Raw genomic sequence first — 22,283 nt, forward strand, 5'->3', positions numbered from 1 at the left:
TTTCTGCATGCAACATTTTATACAGGGCCTATCTTTGAAACATTTGTATTGGGCTCACACTATTATACATATAAATTATATAGTCTGCTTATTTAAAGAGCAGAGCTTTGCGCTTACTCTCCTCTAGCTAAGCTTAAATGTTATTACATTGATTACAATTCTTTTAGAATATTCGTGATATTTAAAACAAGAAATCTCCTAAATGTTTTCTTGCCTAAATGAACACATTACGCAAAATAGTATTTAATCAAGAAAGATCAGACCAATATTGAATTGCAGGACTGAATAGTTATTAAACCGTTTACAAACTATGTTAGGTTCGGTCCTCAAGTTTGCAGTCATCAGAATGAGGTCACTTAGCTCTGCATCCTGAGGTCTCAAAACTTCCATTGCTTACGCCATACTTACTGTTGTACTATCTTCTAGTTTGATAATTTTTTTTTTTTTTTTTGTCCAGGGTTAGTGAAAGTCCTGAGAGTAAACGAAGCGGGGGCAGCACCACATCAACACCTCCTCCACCGCCTCCAGAGAGGACAGACTCCTTAAACAATAGGCCCGATGAAGGAGAACTGAAAACTGCGCCTTGGTTTCAAGCTGGTATTCCTAGGTTAGTTTTTCTATACTTTTTTTATAATTATTATTTTAATTTAATAAATTCAGTTTTTAGAAGATTAAAGATATGTTTTTTTTTTTTAACGTTTTCAGAGAAATAACATTAGAAGTTTTGGGACAAGAACCTGTAGGATCTTTCATGGTGCGAGAAAGTACGAGTAAACCGGGATGTTTTGCTCTCAGTTTAAGGGTACCTCACGAGTTTCAACCATTAGGAATAGCCCATTACCTTATTTTGAGGACAAATAAAGGTTATAAAATAAAGGTAATTTACATAACTATGTTTACATAATGTTTTCTCTCTCTGGTAGAGATTTTATTAGCACTAAGGGCAGTTTCTGAGATCACGCCCTTACCTGTTGTGATAGTATTTGTTGATTTGTCCTCTATGTGAAGACTCAGAGTGCCCGTCAGCGTACAGTGGAGAAGTGAGAGGGTTAAAGATGATTAAGTTTTAGGGTATTTCTTTGGATTTAATAGTCCCAAGTAGTTACCCAAATCAACTCTTCAGCCAAGCTCTTTATGGTCTTTGTAAGTGATGGGTACTGTCAGTGTTTAGGCTGGTTACTTTCAAGATCTAAGGTCCCTGAAGAAGTGGCTAGTCCACTTCCCTCTACTCAACGATTTTGTAACCATGATATTCATGCTTCATTCCATGTTCTCCTTTTTCAGGGCTTCACTAAAGAGTTTCCTAGTTTAACTGCACTAATTACTCACCATTCTGTGATGCCTGAACTTCTGCCATGTCCTCTATCATTATCCAGGTATTCTTTTGTTCATCAACGTAAACTTTTCTTTAATATCTTTTTCCTTGTTTTTTTTTTCATAATTTTTATTCATTTTCCAGGTACAATCCTAGTTTTGACAAATCCGATTCTAGCAGAGATTTCGCAGACATAGATACCGATCCCGATTATAATACTTTGGCAGACTTTAGGCGAATGATGGCAGATTTAAATGTTTAGCCGGCGAGAATAGTGAAAATATATATTTAAATTAATAAATAATTTGTGATATATATAATATAATATATATTTTTTTTAATTAGACCACAGGGCTGGAGTTGTTCAAATAATTGTTCAAGTTTTTTTTGTTTTTTCATCAGAATTTGATTGAAATTGCTCCTTTAAAATAAAAAGATTTCTTTAAATTTATTCAGTTTAAAATAATAAAATAAAAATTAGCTGTGATAATTGCTGTAGTAATAAACATTTTAAAGAATGTCAAATTTGTTTTGTTTTTTAGGGATCATATGGGTTATATGAACTTTTAAAGACCTTTGTATCTTCTTCTGCTCCAGAGTAAGATCTTTCTATTTCTCTAAAAAAAAGTTTCCGAGATCTGGAAAGATTTGATGAGCCATGAAGCCTGAGCACACAGATATGTGTGCTAAGGCTGACATTGAATCGTTAGCCAAAACTGAGGCTTGCTCGACACGGTGAGACCGGTCATTTAGGGGGAAAATGTAATGAATGTAGATGTCCAGGAGATGGAAAGAGAAAAAAAAACCGCAAGAATGTCTTGCTCTTAAAGCAAGAAATCATCAAGAACTTGGAGCTGATAAGCGGGGGCTTGCTCGCCGTGCGTGTGCCATCTTTCTAATTTAATAGGTTATGAAACAAGTCTTCACAATCTTGAAGGCTCAGGATGGTCAAGGGAGGCGGCCCTACACTCTAAGCATACCCGTGTGTTCTTCCAGCTTAGTCATTGGGTAGAAGATGCCCTTCTAGTAACGTAGAGCTCCTTATGCTACGATTGACAGATTCCCTTACTTTTTGCTTCCGTCAACTTATATAGGCCCATTATCCTCTTCAAGTTTTTTCCTCCTATATCCCCCTAGGTCTTCCTCACTTCTTACGTTCATCCAAGTGAGTGTTAAGGAGGAAGTTTCTTGCTCTTTAAAGACTCCCGCACACCTTTCTTTCCATACCCAACTAGAGTTTTTAAATTTTTTGTTACGCTTTGAAAATTCCTTCAAATCTTTTACAACTTCTAGTGACGTTTTCTAGTAGTCATAATTTCCGTTTCTAAATGATAAACTTTTACTACCTACTTCTTTAATATCTCCAGTAAATGTATTTAATGTTTTTGTAATTGTAAACATGATCACCATATTTTCTTTTTATACTAACAGAAATTAAAAATTAGAAATTCTAAAGAAGTTTAAAAATAATAATAAATTTTAAAGAAGAAAGATATTCAAAATAAAAACAACAAAATCAAAGAAAAACCTCTTCCATTAAATAATTTAGAATAAATGAATTTTTTGTTTAAAAAAAAAAAATAATGAATTAAGATGAGAAAAAACAAAATAGAAAATTAATTTTCAAAAAAGAAAGAGAAAAGCCAGCTCTGCAGAGTCAATAAAAATATAAAGAAATTATTTGTTACCCAAGTTGTAAAGAGTTTAAAAACGAAGACAAAATTAGTTATTCTCTGTTTCAAAATGGAGTTTACAATTTTTTTTTTTTTTAATTTAACTTTAAGCATTTTGTGCAGTAGATATAATGAATTTATAAAGAAATAACATATTTTTCACAAAATAATATTTAAAAAAGAAAAGTTATACAGTAGAAAAGAAATTACATATTGTAATATAAGCTGGCTAGATATTATTATGTATAAAACAAATTTCTTTAGTTTCCAGGTTTTACAGATGTTGGAATGGCTCGTCTTCCATTTACATACTTTGCCCACAAAATACAGAAACTAATGTTTAAAATTATTGTTAAAAGTTGTTAGTCGTTAGTACTAATTAAAAGCTGTTAACAAACAAATGTTTACAAAACAGCTGTATACATGTTCATGATTTTTTGTTTTGTTTACGAAAAGGAAGAATGCAGATGTGGATGAGACTTAAGTAAAGCTTATTTTTGTAAAGGTACTTACACGTCAAATAGTTTTTTATGCAGGTCCATCGTGTGAACTTACTTTCCATGTTCTTGCTATTGGTAAATTGCAGCTTACTTTCATGCAAATCAGGTGAAAATAAATTATGTAATAACCATTTAACTTGCCTCTAACCCATACCATTTGGACCACACATGCTGATTCAGTGCTCTAATACCATCCTTTGTCATATGTGTAGCATTATCCATCTTTATATATTCTTTAGTTTTAAAAGAAATTATGGGGCTGATGAGCAAAATACCGATGTTGTTTTTGGTTTCATCTGCAAGCATGGTATTCTAATGCCTAGTTACTTCACAAAATGTGAATGGCGTGAATTAAGTTTATCGTACAAATTTGTTTTAATGAACAATTTTAATTTTACAAATTACAATATTAATTAAAATGAAACAAAAAAAGGAAAAAAAGTTAAACGAAAACTTAAATATACATGTATGATAATCTTATTACACAAACAAATAAGGCAACCTTTTACTGAGTACTTAATATCGTTTGCAAGCGGTCATTCAAAGAAAACGGTGAAAAAAATAATCGAATTATCGAAAATAATCGATTCAAACGGTTTGTCATTTAATTTATCTGCTATTGAAATTAATTTTTTGAGAAGGATTCATAAAATTCAAGCACTGCATGCCAAAATTAAATGTTTCACAATTTGTGACTATTCTCCTTCATGGTATTTCAGAAACTTTGGTACATGTAAAGTTCATAGAATAATTCATTTTATGTTCAATTTAAATTGTATAACAGTAAGTAGCGTTTTAGGCAGTTAGTCGAATTTTATAAAGTAAACTAAACATTAGATTTATTGGCAGGCATTTATTCTTTGCCCATTAACTTGGGCACCAACAAATATTGTGAATGGTGGTAACAATGACTTTTCTCTGTACTCTTATTTCGACATCGAAAGATTTTTGCACCTCAATTAACCTCACTAATCCGATGCGTAAACCTGGTTTTTCTTTTTAGTGAATTAAAATTACTTTAGACAGAGATTTTTTTTTACAATAATTCCAATAATTTGAAATTAAAATTTTAGAATTTTCACAAAATATAAAACCTACTATGTTACAATGCTGCAGTGTTTGAATGGTCATCTTCTTGCAATTTTTCACCTGCTCCATGCCTCCTCTTTACCTGCCGAGCATGTGAAGAAGAGCCTAAGGTCTTAATTCATGCGTTAATTTAAAATGATTTTAAATACAGAATATTTTAGTGAAGGTTGTTACATTATTACTAATGACAGTACTTTTTCTGCTGAAAGTTAATCTGCAAGTTAATAAAACGATACCGTATTACTATTATACTATAATTCTAATATTTATCTCCACTGGCCGTAATAATTGGTGTTCGATACATTGCTCTTGAAAAAGCAAATTTCAGTAAGACATAAAAACTAGTGTTTCACTTTGTTAAAGATGTGGATCAGTAGACTTAAGGCCAGTTTATTAATAGTCTTGAGATGGCCGTTAGCGGATCAAGATCCAGTTACCCACGAAGGTGTACCTTTTACACTGGCCCCAAATATAAGTAGCAGCAAGTCGAGACAAGAAGGCTAACTCTTAAATACCAATTCCGGATACTTTTTCATGACGCGATCTAAGACAAAGTGTCGGAAATGAACATGGCCGTAGTAATGTGAGCATGACACAGCATTACATTGTTGTGTTCTTTGACAAAGTACTCAGTGATTGTCGGCCTCTAGACAGTCTTCTCCCCGTTAAAGCCAATACAGGATCCTTTCACTATTTAGTGAACTTTAGAGGCTCCAAGAAAATGTAAGGACAATGATGATTCGAACTCTGCTTCTTCGAGAGAATCATTTATTTCACGCGATACTACTGAGGTAATCCTTCACTTTATTGTCATCACTATTAGTAATGAAAGGCCATTTAATTTTTAAAAAAATCTTAATTTAATTTAATTTCCTGTAAAAAATTTAAAAACAAAAAGAAATAAGTAAAATATAAAATAATAAAGCCTATATATGAAATGTTTATTGTAAATTAAAATCCAAACGTTGCCTTTAAAAAAATAAAACAGAGAATAAATATGTAATGTACGCATTTATTAATATATTTAGAGAAAAAGTAATATATAAATACATTATGTATTAAACAGATAAAATGTTAAAAAATATAGTAAGATATTAGAATTGAAATATACTAACGTGTTATTTGATGTTAATATGATTTCTAACTTAACGTACTATCATATTCGTATCCATTCTAATAATCAGTGTCCATTCAGTACATTCAATTCTTAATTATATTATCAGTTTTATTTTATTTTTTAAAGTTTTAAAACTTGCTTCATATAAATACATAACAAAACAAAAAAGATTATTATATTCTAACATTCAGCTTGGAACCTTATTTGTAAACAACAAAGCACGAAACCTGTATCCAATTTCAATTGTATTATATATATATTAAATTGTATTATATAAAATAACGCATTATAAAAAAAAAGAAAAGTATTTTGTTTAATTATATAATAATGAAAATATCGAAAACGGTTTTTTAGACCAAAAGACATTAGGTTGCCCACTAGTCAGTAATGTCTGTGTTATATTAAAATTATATAAACGTTATTATAAATAAATTTTAAAAAAATAATTTTTTTTCTGTTTATTTGGAAAAATTAACCAAAAGAAAATGACAATTTGAAAGATTAAAAAAAAAACTGTAAATGTTATTTTACATAATATAATGTTGGAATTAATTTGTTTTATTTCTTGCCTCTCAGATGTATCTAAGTCTAGGCTAAACATTCTGAGTGCTAATAAAAAAAAGGAAAGTTTTTTACTGAAACTCAAAGAAAAGTAGTTAGGTCCGCAGTGCTGGAAAATATCTTGTAATTTAGTCCCTTAGTAGCTCGCATATATCTTGTAGCCCTGGACCTGTTTCAGATCAGTGGTAATCTGTTGTTTAGTGAAGCTATTTCGACTTCACTAAAGTTAGCGTCTCGCTCTACTGAGTCACTTGCTAAGTACAATCAATTGCAATAATTAAAACTGTCCAGAAGGACAGTTGTATGAGGGTTGATAATCAAAAAGTGAACGAAAGAGCGTAACGTTGAAAAACATCCAACTTCACTTTTTCTATAAAAGATGAAAATTTTACAGCTCCTTTATCAAAAGATGGCAACCTTTATGTATATTTTAGCTTTGGCCTTAAAACTAGATTTAAACAGAGGCAAAACAAGTTGAAATGTAGACGAACTGGAACCCAATTCTGCATTATTACGGCGTATTTTAACTTACCTTTTTTTTAAAAAAGAAGGCCACCCTTTATGTATATTTTAGCTTTGGCCTTAAAACTAGATCATAGAGACAATTCAAGCAGAAATCTAGTCGAATTGCATTACAATTCGGTAATTTTCCTTTGTATTTTAACTTACTTTTTCCAATAGAAGGATTTTAGCTTTGTCTTTAAAACTATATTACAGTGATAAAACGAGTAGAAATCTAGGCGAAATGAAACCCAATTAGGTAATTTTCCTTTTCTGATCAGTGTACCTTCTAGTCTTTAATCAACCCTTATACTTGACTTTTTAAACCGTAAGTTCTTCTTTGGGAGATAATATAAACCTTATTTTAAAAAATCAGTAAAAAGAAGGTAAATATCTTTCTATATTTCTTTATTCATTTAACAGAAAATGTTCCTTTTTTTAAAAAAAAATCCATTTTTAGTACTCAATTAAATAATAGTAAAGATTTTATCTATTGCATCAAATCGATTAACATGAAAATGCAGAAATTGAGTAAAATAATGAACAAAAATATTTGTAGTTAAAAATAGTTAATACAATCTTTTTTTAGCGCATCAACTATTACGTTTATTAGCGCCAGGTAATACAATTATTTCATTATGCTATTAAAATTGTAGAAGAGGAATCATACCAGTTTACAAAATAACATTGAGTTTTATTACAACTTAAAACACCTAAAAATAATAGTTCACTGTTGCGCCACAGATAGAAGCACCTACTTTAATCACAAAAGAAATTAGTTCTTAATTTTCCTACAGATCGCAGCACCTATTGATTAAGCAAAACCCTTTAATACAATTCAATAAGAGTACAACGTAAGAGGTCGATAAGGCAGGTGCGCTCTAATGCGATAATTTTAACAGTATTTTAACTGAATACATTAAAGTAAAATTAACATTTTATTTACATGTTTCACTCAGAAGTTAATCTAGTTGATTTAAACACCAACAATTTAACTACCTACAAATATATCTCACCAGCAAATAATTAATTTTTAAAAGTATTTTTTTACTCATAATTTACAATTTGTGATTTAAATATTTACCTTTTCATGCTATTTAAGAGTACACATGGGTTTATCAAATAAAATAATTAATTAGTGGTGCTCAAATAACTATTTCTCATGCTCCATTTTGGCGAATAAAATTTAAATAACATTGGAACCGATTTATGGAAAACTATAGCACAATGTAGCTTCTAGAAAGCAGACCAGGCCAAAATAACGATTTCGTTGATTAAAATATGCTAAAGAGATGGTGAATGGTAATAATCCATATACTTTGAATCAAATCGCATTTTCTGAAATCATATTAATTACTTCCATAACGTCACTCGCCTAATTTGAAAAGGTGCCAGATCTGCGGATTTTGACCGAATAAAATCGTAATATATTAGGCTTATCATCTGAACGTATTCGAAGATGTACTTTTAAATCTCTCGCTAGCCTACACATCTATAATTACACTGTTCAAATCAAAATGGTTTCACGCACGAATGAGTTTGCATATGTACTTTAAAACTTGATGATTTTGTACAACTGTAATCACATTGTTTACATTTATATGGCTTTTCGCCTGAATGTGTTCGCATGTGTACTTTTAATGTTGAAGATTTTGCCGCACTATAATCACACATGTTACACTTATATGGTTTTTCACCTGAATGAGTTCGCACATGTACTTTTAATGTTGATGATTTTGTACAACTGTAATCACATTCACTACACTTGAATGGTTTTTCACCTGAATGGGTTCGCATGTGAATTTTCAAATCGCGCTTAGCTGCACAACTGTATACACATTCACTACATTTATATGGTTTCTCGCCTGTATGAGATCGTATGTGCTCTTTCAGTCGTGAAGTTGTTGTACACGTATAATTACATTCATTACACATAAAAGATTTTTCGCCTTTAATTAGTTGCGCGATTAGCTTAAATTTTTCTCCTGTTTGAGTACTGTCATTGCTTGCACTAGATCTACACGATTCTCTTCCACTACACTCACTCATATGTACTGAAAACTCGTCTTCCTTAAATACCTTGTCATAGACTTCTGCGGGCATATCTCCTCCACCTGCATCTGTATCTTCAGAATACAATGAACTACTTTCCGCTAAGAAGTGACCGCTCTGTAAAAAAAAAAAAACATCATGTTGCAGATAGTTCTCCGGCAAAGAGGAATCTTGGCAAGAAATAAAAATTAAAAAATTAAAAGTAAGCTTCAAGAGGCCAAAGGTTGGCATATGATTTTTTAAAAAAAAAAAAAAGATAAACTTTAAATGATGTACAAACCACAATCTGCAGTATAACATACCAATGATCAAATGAGAGGTGAATATGAAGGCACTGATTAAGATTTTAAATTTAAATCACCATTCTGTATAATGTTTATATTGTTATAACTTTGATAATGTTTTGATGTAATTTTATAATGTTATAATATCAACGATAAATTGATAAAACTGTATATTGTTGGTACAAATGAAACTTATTTTTGATCTTTGTAGTTTAAAAATAATAATAATAACTGAAGTAATAAAATGTCGTTTCAGTGTTCACACCAGATTTAGTTTCACTTCAAGATCGTTGGATTGCGCAGCAACCAGAAAAGATGAAGACTAAGCACAATTTTATTAGTAAATAATTGATGAGCAAGGTCATCGAAAGCTGCTAAGCCAAAGATGCGAAGCTTTCACATAGGTTTCTGGGAAACTGACTCCAGCAAAAATTCTGACATGGAAATCTAAACCGCTTTAGCTTTTTTTCCCCCCTTCTAACAATGCAAACATTTGATGATTTGGGGTAAACAAAGACCAAAACCATTCTTACAATTGAGTATAATAGGTGCTAAATAAAAACAATATGGTAATCAACAAGGATAAAACAAAGAAATGAGGTAGTAAAATGCTAGCTTTGTAGTAAGCTTAAGCTATGCAACATAAGAAGTGCTAATAGTGTGAAATACTATAAAAGACGTAGTAACGTCTTGAATTCTAAATTGATAAGACCAAAAATTTCGCACAAAACAAATGTATGGTCCCAAATTTTCTAAAAACTGTTTTTCTGACTCTAAAGATACCAAAACTTCAGCTGTGAATATTATCAATGACCAAAGCAACAAGCTGACCTCTCAATCAAAATGGTAGGTCTTAACAGAAGATTTTTTTGGGTCTTCTTTTTGTCAAAATACTTAAAATATGAAGAAGAAAATAAACAAACAGAAGTAAAACTGATAGCAAGACTAAGGAAAATATCTTAAGAAATTACCTGAAAATTATGTATAACATCTTCCATTTTAATCGACATTTTTCCTTCAGGTAATATCGCATCAGTCGATGTCAACTTATTAAACTCTTCTCGATAAGTAATCCTGAATAGGATTGAATTTGTTAAATTTGTTTTTGGCATTTAAGGTCTTTGACAAGCTTTTACAGCATAGATTTTTTTCGTTTTTACTTACTTATTCTTACATCATCGACCCATTAAACCTGTTTCACTACTGAGTTTTATTTTGCGACAAAACGGAATCTTTACGTTTACCCAGTTACCACCTCTGGGCACAATTGCTTCCTTAATGTTGCCCTGACCTCCCAAGACAAACTCCTTCTTTGTCTAGGCTTTATACCTTGCTTGTGAGGTAAGCTTTTATTTTTTAGTAGCAACAATGTAGCCACAAAAAACTGGACGAATTCCAGATCAATCTCTTTCAATAGATACGAGAGTGTCGATGAGTCATTTATAAGTACATAAAATCTTTCAGATCACTATCTGTAAAAAAATAAAGTTAACATATAATTTATCTTTTAAATAAATTTTAATGTGTTTATTTGAACATTCGTTAAGTTGAGGCACTTTATATCTGTGACATAAATACTTGAGAACTGTTTCTGCCTTTTTTCGAAAGTATAGCAAGAGCTAACTGAAAAACGCTTTGAAGCAATTTTTTGCTTGCTGTAGGCACAAGAGCAATTAGAAATAAGCCTGTCCCAAAGAGCTTTTATTAACTGAAATATTTAGTCTCTAGGAAAGGACAGTAATTGAAGAAATTTTTATACACCTTCAGAATTTTTATATTTTAAGATTTATTCGTAAGTTTCTCACCTCATCAGAAACTATGGACCACGAAAAGAAGTTCTTGATTGACGAATATGTCACTACTTTACTCGAATGAAAAAAAAAAGAAAAGTAAAATATTAAAACTGCCTTGATTTTTTGTAACGCAAAAACCTTGTCATCCAACGAGTACGTTACCCCTAAGTCACTAACCTTATCCTCATATAACAGCCACAGCCAGCCTGCTTCGTAGGTAGCGTTCTAGTGACTGTAGCTATAACTAACACATGAAGGACGGGATTCGAAACTATCTTAGTTTTAGGAAGCAGAGGTTCTAAAAAGAAGAAAAAAAGGAAAATCTTCTTTAGTTTAATTAGAATTTCTTTATTTTAACCTTCTAACAATCTATTTCTAAGCCTAGGTAGGTTAATAGAAAGTAAGATCGGCTAGATTTTGTCAGAGGTTTATACAAATGGTAAAAAAGTTATATATTTGCGAGTTTTACCAGATATTTCTTATTTTAAACTGCTGAAGTTCTATTTCTATTCCAGGGCTTGATCACAAACAGGTAAGCTAGTTTTAGAAGTAGAAGTTCAAAGAAAAACGAGAAAAAAATCATTTTTTTGTTTCCTTATACCATTCTTTTTTACATGCTTTTTTTAATTCAGAAAAAAGAGAAAAATTTAGAATCTATAATAGTTTTACCAGATTTTTTGTTTCTAATATTCTTCATTAATGCCAGAGCTTGATCATACATATTAGGTCGAACTTTAAAAAACAAAATGTGGAGTTTTTAACGCTAGCCAACCATTGAAAACTTTTATTTGAAAACGAAGTATGTAATGTTTAATAATTTAGTATTCTCAAATCAGATAATCAGAGGCTTAGTACAATTGTAAAAATTTATAGAAAAAGGAAGGAATGTGTTATGTTTTGGGAATAACATTTTAAACGGATTTGTTCAAATTTGATAAATAAATAAACTTGTCATCTTAAGTCTTATAATAAAGTGAAAACTACTGAGATTATTGGTCTCGTAGCTTGATAGCCGTAATTGATTTGAAGCTTGTGACTTCTGACAAAACATATCTTACGCATCACGTCACTCTTTTTGACCTGAATTTTTCTGGCCTGATGCAGAATAAACACATACAGTATCAACAGAAGGATGAAAAGAAAAAAAAAACTTATCATTTATGTTAGTTTATTAAGGAATTTTAGGTTATAAAATGTATTCAAAATTTGTTTTGTTTGTTTTCATTCTGTTTTACTTTTCTTTTTTTTTTTCTTTAATTTGCATAAACAGTTGTTCATTTTACTAAATAAGCAGACTGCTAGACAGTATTAATAACCATTTTAACACGTTCGCGGACGGCTACTGCATATGCAGTAAATTCGCTTTGTTCTAGTGGGTCACCATTATTGTATGAGTCTAATTGCAATTGCAGTAGCTGACTCTTTCGATTGCAAAATTGAGCAACATGAAACAGTACTGCTAATGCAGGTATTTTTTTTTCTTTATTTATATATTGTTGGTGCTGTATAGTAAGATGTATCATAAACCTCTTGTCCAATTTCATCTAACAAACCTGGAAATTGCATTTACGGAGGGTGCTCATATCAGTACCCTAGCTAAATTCAGGCCGTCCGCGAACATGTTAATGACTTCGTAATTTTAAAGAAATCCCTTAAGTTTGTTTTGTCCCAATCTTCATCTCATTTTATTAACTATTTTCCCATCTGTTCTTTCTGATAATGAAGGTAACAACTTTTCACTATAAAGCTTCTATGGACCCCAATTTTGTGGTCTATCAAACCTTAATCAGTAATGTCTTTAAACCAATGTTCTGAAGCTGTCTCGTGCGACCTCTCCCTTTCATACTTCTTTATACATAAACATGGTTATAAAAACATTAAATAAGTGAGAAAAGAAATTGTCAAATATTTGTCTACTAACAAAAAAAAAAGTAATGACTTCTAGGCAAACTGCTACTTGTAACAGTAGGAGTAATATTTCAGGCACCTTATGTAATATTTCCTTCCAAAATTACAGTAAGAATAAGAGGAGTTCTTTCAATCCTAAACTTAAAGAGAAACACAAATGATCGTTGATTTTTCACTTAACAACATGCTAGACATCATTCAATTCTCTGTGTTCCCAAAATATGTAAACAATCTCGGAATTTTCATCTTGTCGATTAGCAGAGGTTCATCCATTTCTACTTAGAGATTTGATTATAAAGTTTGTGCCACATACTAAGCTGTTTCGTCTTTATTAAATGCATCCGTTGACTGAGAAAAACCTTCACGTAATTATGAGTACTTTCTAAATCACTGCATCTTACCATTATACATTCTCTTCTGAATGTGTATGCATATGTCTTTTTAATTTTGATGGTGCTGTACAACAGTAATCACATTCATCGCATTCATACGGTTTTCGGCCAGGATGTATACGACGATGAAGTTTCAGTTCTATTAATTCAATACAACTGAAATCACATACTTTACACTGGTATGGATTCACGCCTGCATGTATTCGTTTATGGACTTTCAACAATGAGGATTTTGCAGAACTGAAACCACATTCGTTACACTGATATGGCTTCTCTCCTGTATGAATACGCTTATGTATTTTAAGTCGTGCTAACGCAACGCAACTATAATCACATTCACTACACTTATATGGTTTCTCGCCTGAATGAGTTCTTACATGTACTCTCAAACCTGAGGACGTTGCACAACTGAAATCACAAATATTACATTTATAAGGTTTTTCGCCTGAATGTGTACGTATATGCCTTTTTAATGAAGAGGAAGTTGTACAACTGTAATCACATTCTTTACAAACATATGGTTTCTCGCCTGAATGTGATCGCGTATGTACTCTCAATTCTGACGATGATACACAACTATAATCACACTCATTACATTTGTACGGCTTCTGGCCAGAATGTCTACGAACATGTTGTTCCATGTCCGGGTATCTTACACTATTATAATCACATTGTTTACACTTATAAATCTTTACGCCTTCATGAGTATATGTGAGTACATTAAAATGCACTGGTGTTTCACAATATAAATATGGCTTCTGTTCACTAAATGACCATACATCTCCTGCTAACTTTTCTTCCTTGGGAGATCTATCACAGATTTCTGTATAAGCATCATCCTCATGTGCTTCCAATTCTTGTGAATCTAATGCATCATTTTCGGCTAGGAAGTGACCAAACTGGAAAATACAGCTCGTATTAGAGGAAATGAGAATCAATCCTAAAATAAATAAAATTATAAATAAATAAATTGCTAAACTCACTGATCTATAAAAACAAGAAAGTTAGGATGAGAAATGTTTGATCATGATCGAGTATTATTGTTGTATGTACACATCAATACAAAGTCTACAATGTTACGAAGAATTATGATCTGAACATTCGAGAATTTGAAGACAATTTATAATTTAAAACTAGAGAACAGTAGTGAGACAAAGTCGTGAAGCGTATACGACTTGTAGTTACTTGTTATTTTTATTTTTGAAACTTATCATCCACAGTCACATCCAATAAACACTAATTTTAAGACTATAATAGCTGGCTGGAGGAAAAATAATATGCTCGACGTTTCGAGTATCTCTAGTATCCTTTAGATACTGGTTTGTACTGAAGGAGGAACTGTTGGAGCCAACTATTACAGATTGCTTGTAACCAACATAAAAGTTATTCATAACTTTTTTAAATAACTTTAAAACTGAACGAAGTTTTATTATTTCCATTTAATAGTTTAGACAAAAAATTGACTACCTACCTGAAAGTTTTCCGAAACATCTTCCATTTTTACCGACATTATTCCTAATAATCCTAGTATTGCACCAGCAGGAAGAACTTCCTTAATCCACACTCCTTAACAAGTAATCCTAAAAGTATATAAAGCAAGTAGAGCTTTCAGTTTAAGCACAAAAAAGGAAACAAGCCCATAAACCCTTCAAATGAGTTTATAAATGATTAAATCAACACTTTCCACATTAGAAACTAGAAAAGAAAAGTTCAAACAATTTTTGTAAAGTTATTTAGTTTTTTTAATCACATCGTGCAAAATAATCAGCCTTTAAAGGCCTAAAATTTAATGAACCTTTCTCTTGTAACTATTACAATGTTATCTTAAAAATAAATCATACAGCCATCAGCAACCAGAATTTATACATTGACCAATAACGGATATTCTATTTGTAAAACATGCTTTCCTCCTAGAAAAGAGAAAAGGAGGAAAGCAATCAAAATTGAAAGTGAATGCTTTATTATTTCATTAAATAATGATGATCTCTTTCGTAACAGGGAGAAATAAAACTGTTATAAATTAGATTAGAACCTAGGGTATGAAGAGTTCCTAAACAAAAACAAAATTCTTCGCTCAAAGAAGATGCAGAATGAAAATTTATCTTGTTTACAATTAACAAGCAAATCCTTGAAAACAAGTCCAAGGTGTGTAATTCCTCAGCGTTATCCGATTTTACCAAGAAATTGCACATCAGTAACTGTTAACAAGACTGAAAAGTTATTCCTCTGCCAACAAAGACACATCTATATCCTCTTGCCTTTCGAGATATACTCCTTCCCAGCAGGTATTACCAGCAACACCCGCAAACACTACTAAAATAGAATTTAAAATAAAATACTAATAGCCCTAAAGGGCTTTGGTGTACCATAATCACAAATTCATTAGATAACAGATTTTACTAGATACAAGATTAAATTAACCCATTAATTTTATTGTGATTCCAATACTGTACTCCATCCATGAACCTATCAATTTCATTATCAGTATGTGTAAAGCTCCAAACGAATTTCCCATTAACTTGTTTTGTAAATGAATAGACAATCAGTAAGGTAAATTCAAACATTTTGCTCGAAAAATATCCTTAAAAATTAGTACTGATCATGGTAACTGATAGTTACAAAGGGAATAGGTCATTTTCAAGGCTTACTGTCAAATAACAATGTTATATTACGAAATATTAAGCTTAAAACTTAGCTAGGAGATTTTGTTGCTTCAGAAGAGGCAGCAGTTTTTTTTCTCTTTACTTAAACCCCACCGTTTATGTTAAAACTTGTCAGAAAACGAATGAACTCCCTGAAATACACTTACATTTCTCTCTCTTTGTAATGTTATAGTTAGTGGAATTATTTTTTAAAACAGCTTTTAAGCAGATTTTACTTAAATAATTTGAAAAAAAAGTTACCTTTATCTAGTACCATACGGCAAGGATAGTTCAACGATAACACCAACGAATAAGTCACTAAAAATTCTATTGCAATATACAATTTTTGACAGTCACCAACATTTTATTTACTTCCATTGCTAAAAGTAATAATAGACTTCGCTTACTTACTTAATAGAGTTATATCTCTGCATATAACCTTACTTTAGATTTGCCACTGTCCCACAAGGTTACGCTGTGTTGAGACTGTGGCTAATGAAGTAACTAAACTAGAATAATAGTAAACAAAAGCAATGGAGATAAAGCTGTATTTAAAAAGAAAACAAAAAAGATCTTGCTTAATGTCACTTGACATGTTTCTGTTTAGTGACAAAGTTTGGTTGTAAAATTCTCTACACCAACTTGAATGAATCTCTGTTCATGGATTTAAAATAATCCAACTTTGGTGTTTAATAAAAAAATAAAACAGGTTCTTCAGAAACTTAAATTTATTGGCAAACACTAGCACCACTCTGCACTGTAGTAGATCGTTTACCTACAACGTACCTCTTTAACTTTTCACATCCTATTCACTGAATCTCCTACGTCTACAGCTTGGTAGCTTTCCACTGGCACCGACAAATAACCGCCTCCTCTCTTGGCGTTAGGTTCTCTGCTCTCTGTTGACGTCCCTAATACTATATCCTATACTGCTTTCTTCAGTGATAAACTATAATCTTTACTCATACTCGTATTGTATAAAATTTCATGTAAAACCTAGGATTCACTTTTTTTGTTTATATATAAATATAAAAATAAAAAGAAACACCTTTATCTTTAGTACGGAGTAAACTTTGTCTCTTCTAGAATCTGCTTTTACCCTTGTAAACTCATTGATGGTATATTGCGATCTTGTTTTGAATAACAGGAATTTATAATGTATTGCTGCCTAAATACTATTAACATAGTTTCAATTCAATAGCTTCATTACTTTACCTTCGGTGGAGACATCAGCCGTGCAGGGACAGAGGTTACCTCGTTAAAATTAATAAATAGAAATGTTAGGACATAAGAATTAATTAATAACTGATGACGCAAAACAGTCATGCTATAAACAGTTGATGTTCAGCAATGAAGACAATAAATACAATGCTTTGTGCTAGGCCTAGTAAAATCTATAGTTCTGAAACGTAATAATATTATTCTATTTCTGACAAGGAGCGAATACTGTACAAAAAAAGAAAATCTTGACTTCTCGTTCTGATCGTAGGCTTCGAGAGAACCTCAAATTATTTAAAAAAAATAGTTACATATCAGATTTGAGTGTCAGATGTTTAAGTGGGAGGATGCTGTACAAATGAAGCGAAATAAATGTCAATAGTTTTATCTTTAATTAAATTTTTACATAAGATGGAACATAACTACAATTTTTCAAATAATGAGTCTTTAAGAAAGTGAATAAAGATCTAAATTACGTTTGTAACATACCCAAAACATTTCAAATTAAATAACTTCCGTTAAACTGAGATTTTCAAATTTGCAAGCCGTTCTTCTTACCTGTGTACTCCTAATTTACTTACAAACCTGTGGTTATTGTACCACTGTAACTACATTCATTACACTGATACGGTTTGTCACCTAAATGAATACGCAAAAGTACTTTTAATCTTGAGGTTGAACTATAAACACATTCACTTATGACTTTTCGCCAGAATGAGATCGCGTATATTCAGTCAGTGCAACACAACTGAAATCGCACACTTCACATTTATAAGGCACCACGCCGGTATGTGTTCGCAGGTGCCTTTTCAATGTTGCGGAAATTAATCAACTGTAGTCACATTCATTGCACTGGTAAGGTTTTTCACCTGAATGTGATCGCATGTGAACAGTCAGTTCTGCTGATGATACTCATGTGAACCCAGATTCATTACATTCACATAGCTTCTCGTCGAATGTCTAAATATAATTTCAATTCAGAGACGCAATGACCTCAAAGCAGTAGCGAAAGGACTTAATTGTTTTCCTTAATAAATTTACAGGATATTGTTTTGCCCTTGCAATCTCAACTAAAGAGCAAAGAGCAGCAACTTAATATTCCTCTATCTAAGGAATCAATCAATCTTCAGCATGACGAACAACCGTAATCAAATCCATTGCATTTATTTCTATCAGTTCTAATATGTATGGCCAATCTGGACACAACAGTACAACAGCAATTACATTCACAATATTTATGCTTCTTTCCTGTGTGTTCTAATATGCATTATCATATCTACCGGCCTTGTACAACAGTACTCACATTCATTACATCTAAGAGGTTTTTCTGTATGCGTGCGAATATGCATTTTCAATTGTGAGTCAGTTCGACAACTATAACCGCAAACATTACACATATAATTCTTCTCTTTAGAATGTATTTCTAAATGTTTCTTTAGACTAGTAGAATTAGTACAACTATAAATACATTCAGGGCATTTATAAGGCTTCTCGCCTGAATGTGTCCGTAAATGTATTTTCAGTTTTGAAGACATTACAGTACCATAGTCACACACACTGCACTTGAATGGCTTCTCGCCAGTATGCGTTCGCATGTGTATTTTTAATCCTGAGGAAGATTTACCGCTGTAATCACATTCATTGCATTTATAAGGTTTCATTTCTGAGTGAGCCCGTTTATGTTTGGCCAATCTAGACGCATTTGTACAACAATAATCACATTCAGTACATTTAAAAGGCTTCTCACCTGTGTGTATCCTATTATGTATTGTCATATCTGCCGTCCTTGTACTACAATATTCACATTCATTACACCTATAAAGTTTCTCTACTGAATGCGTACGCATATGTATTTTCAATTTTGAGGCAGTTCCAAATCCGAAATCGCACTCATTACACATATAAGTTTTCTCTAATGAATGGATTTTCAAATGGCTATTCAAATTTGTCGAATTAGTACAACTATAATTACATTCAGGGCACCTATAAGGGTTCTCTTCTGAATGTGTTTGTAAATGTAATGTCAGTTCTGAGGATGTTACAGTACTGTAATCACATACATTACACCTGAATAGCTTCTCGCCAGTATGTGTTCCCATGTGTACTTTCAATCCTACATATGATTTACTGCTATAATTACATTCATTGCATTTAAAAGGATTCAATTCTGAGTGAGCCCGTTTATGTTTCGCCAACGTAGATGTATTTGTAGAACAATAATCACACTCATTGCACTTAAAAGGCCTCTCTCCTGTATGAGTTCGAATATGAACAATTAAATCTTTCGGCTTTGTACTACAATAATCACATTCATTACATCTATAAAGTTTTTCTCCTGAATGCGTACGCATATGTATTTTTAATTTTGTGGCAGTTCTACAACCGTAATCGCACTCATTACACATATAATGTTTCTCTTTAGAATGTATTCCTATATGTTTCTTTAAGCTTGTAGAATTATTGCAACTATAAATACATTCAGGACACCTATAAGGCTTCTCACCATAATGTGTTCGTAAATGTATTGTCAGTTTTGAGGAAATTTCAGTACTGTAATCACATATATTACACCTGAATAGCTCGCCAGTATGTGTTCGCATGTGTACTTTCAATCCTGAATATGATTTACAGCTATAATTACATTCATTGCATATATAAGGATTCACTTCTGAATGAGCCCGTTTATGTATGGCCAACCTAGACGTAGTTGAACAACAATAATCACATTCACTGCACTTAAAAGGCTTCTCACCTGTATGAGTTCGTATATGAACAATTAAATCTTTCGGCCTTGTACTACAGTAATCGCATTCATTACATCTATAAAGTTTCTCTCCTGAATGTGAACGCATATGCATCTTCAATTTTGAGGCAGTCCTACAACCGTAATGGCACACTTGACACAAATATGGTTTTTCTATTGAATGCATTTTCAAATGGTTTTTCAAACCAGTTGCATTAGTACAACTGTAATTGCATTCAAAGCACTTATAAGGTTTCTCGCCTGTATGTGTTCGTAAATGTATTTGTAATTCCACTTTTCTAGCACACTCGTAACCACACTCATCACACTTGAATGGTTTCTCGCCAGTATGTCTTCGCATATGTACTTTCAATCTTGAAGATTTTGAACAACAGTAATTACATACACTGCATTTAAATGGTTTCTCTGTTGCATGTGCCTGAAAATGTTCTTTCTTGGAACAACTGTAATCACATTCACTACACTTGAAAGGCTTCTCACCAGAATTTCCAAGCGTGGGCAGTAACATACTTGAAGGTGGATCTTGGCTTGTATTAGATATGTTTAATTCCTGTTCAGAAATTGTCATAGCACCTTCTATCATTTCTTCTTCGTTACAAGTCTCAATATAGACTTCTTCATGCAGATCGCCCACATTCTCTTGAGAATATAATGCACTATTTTCAGATAGGAAGTGACCAATCTGAAAAAAAGTTATATTGACAAGGTATAATAATTCTCTAATAAAATACTAGGTTATTATCAGTTCAAATTTATTAATTTCAGCCTCATCAATTGGACACTAAAACCCGGAATCTTTTGAAATGCCTCAGGGCTGATAAACTCAGATAAAAAAAAAAAGTAGATGAAAAAATAAGACCTTATTTCAAACTATAGAAGATATTAAACTTATCTTTAGATTTTAGATTTCGAAAAAAAATACTCTTACGTCATTTACATAAATAGTCACTTAAACAAAAAACTTAAAGCTAACTACCTGGAAATGATCGATCTCATCATTTATTTTAGAAGAATTATTTCCATCAGGATGTTCAAACATTTTAACAAGTGAAATAATTTTCTTTTCACTGCATTAATCTTGCATACAAGCAATGAGATAGGTCCAGGACATGAAACTCGAATTCCAGTAATGTTTTCACCTAAAAAAGAAGTTTTTAATGCACATTTTTTCCATTTACGTACTTTTTTTTTTTGTAACTGCTTCAATTTCAAATATAATCAGCTTGGTTAGTTAGAAGTTAAAAACTACTCGTAGTTGTTTGAGAAATTAATGGTACAGAAAATAACACATCGAAAATTCATAAACTAGTCTTAAGTGAGCCCTGAAAACTTTACCCTGAAATGGTCTCGATTGTGGATTATAGGTCATCATTTGTTTGTAAATATTCAAGAATATTTTATAGGTAGCTCGTTTCTTTCGGATCAGTCCTCTTATCGAATAGCGCAGAATACTAAAAACTGAATATCTTTTTTTAACATACCTTCAACTTGATTTCCAAGGTTAAACCACAGTTTCCAAGTACAGAACCCTTATTTATCTAGTTATTTGCAAAATGGTTTCTTAACCATGTAATGTTAGATTGAAGAAATCTATTAAATCGCTACCTCACGGAGCTAAAATCAAAAAATATACAATAAATAAAAATGACAAAAAATTTCATAAATATTCATGGATTTCAGGGATGCACTTAAACCTTTTACTATTTTTTTTGTCTAACATTGACATAAACACCTTAAGCTTGTATAGAAGAGTGGACTAGCCACATCTCTATAAATGTTCCAATCAAACCCTTACATTGACACCCGAAATACTATTCCATAATACACATTTGGGTACTGCAGAGATGGTTGATGTATACTATTTAGGTCACAACAAACTAGCTCATCATACCCACATACATATACTCTTACTTCACGTCCATTTGAACATGACACACACCCACATTCTTTGCACAAACACCTATACTTAAGGAAGTCAAAATAAATCTACCTTTGGCAATATATTTGGCTCCTATCCACCATATTTACAATCTACATTTAAAGGCACCTTGAGAAAAAATAATTCTACCTAAATTTACCTGTTTTTCTTTTTACCTCCCCTCAAATTATCTTCCTTTATTTATTACTTAGTAACAATCTAAAACATCTAGACCAAAAAGCTGCACTGGGATTCTTAATAGTGGTCTTAAGCAAATTTGATGGAAATCAACAAAACGAAATATTAGAGAAAACATCACAGAGTCACATTATTAATTAATTATCCATATTAATGGGAACGTTTGATTTTGGCTAGAGTTCTGGTGAAGTAATTAAATAAGTTTATGTTGCCAGCCAGAGCAGTTTTGGCAGAAATAAATGTTTGTAGAGATAAAATGGCTACATATATCGGGGACACTACGACACAATAAACCTGCATTCTACATTCTACAACATAAGTAGAAAAGTCTGCGACTAAAATCGAATTAGATTTTATC

The 22,283-nt window shown here is 31.8% G+C and overlaps 2 protein-coding genes across 3 annotated transcripts in view; one reads left to right on the top strand and one right to left on the bottom strand.

Moving 5' to 3' along the window:
• The window catches only part of LOC141457862 (EGFR adapter protein-like), a 454,378-nt gene extending 448,132 nt beyond the window's left edge, over positions 1-6,246 (top strand). For both annotated transcript variants that reach the window (XM_074135185.1, XM_074135186.1), the window contains 4 exons: positions 458-607; positions 706-877; positions 1,285-1,376; positions 1,460-6,246. In XM_074135185.1, coding sequence (XP_073991286.1) covers positions 458-607; positions 706-877; positions 1,285-1,376; positions 1,460-1,577 — 532 coding nt within the window. In that variant the 3' untranslated portion in view covers positions 1,578-6,246. The remainder of the gene's footprint in view (positions 1-457; positions 608-705; positions 878-1,284; positions 1,377-1,459) is intronic.
• An 890-nt stretch (positions 6,247-7,136) lies between these two features.
• On the bottom strand, positions 7,137-22,247 carry LOC141458145 (uncharacterized). The gene is made up of 9 exons (XM_074135741.1): positions 21,888-22,247; positions 21,291-21,423; positions 20,786-20,948; positions 18,283-20,491; positions 17,631-17,684; positions 14,657-14,751; positions 13,203-14,084; positions 10,064-10,204; positions 7,137-8,925 (listed from the first exon to the last, which is right to left on the bottom strand). Exons 3-9 carry the CDS (start codon positions 20,846-20,848, stop codon positions 8,269-8,271), a joined length of 4,101 nt encoding a protein of 1,366 aa, XP_073991842.1. The 5' UTR covers positions 20,849-20,948; positions 21,291-21,423; positions 21,888-22,247; the 3' UTR covers positions 7,137-8,268.
• Between the last annotated feature and the right edge of the window lie 36 nt (positions 22,248-22,283).

The sequence above is a fragment of the Rhodnius prolixus genome, unplaced genomic scaffold (genome assembly GCF_049639745.1).
Source record: "Rhodnius prolixus isolate KJV_2025 unplaced genomic scaffold, Rpr scaffold_5, whole genome shotgun sequence".
In the NCBI taxonomy this organism is placed as follows: domain Eukaryota; kingdom Metazoa; phylum Arthropoda; class Insecta; order Hemiptera; family Reduviidae; genus Rhodnius; species Rhodnius prolixus.

Bases quoted from the DNA above. Each gene is read 5' to 3' on its own strand.
- LOC141458145 (XM_074135741.1), bottom strand. From the start codon at position 20,848: ATGTTTGAACATCCTGATGGAAATAATTCTTCTAAAATAAATGATGAG. The intron at 14,085-14,656 runs GTAGGTAGTCAA...TGTATTTTCCAG, and splicing joins ATGTTTCGGAAAACTTTCAG to TTTGGTCACTTCCTAGCCGA. The intron at 8,926-10,063 runs GTAATTTCTTAA...TTTTTTTTACAG, and splicing joins ATGTTATACATAATTTTCAG to AGCGGTCACTTCTTAGCGGA.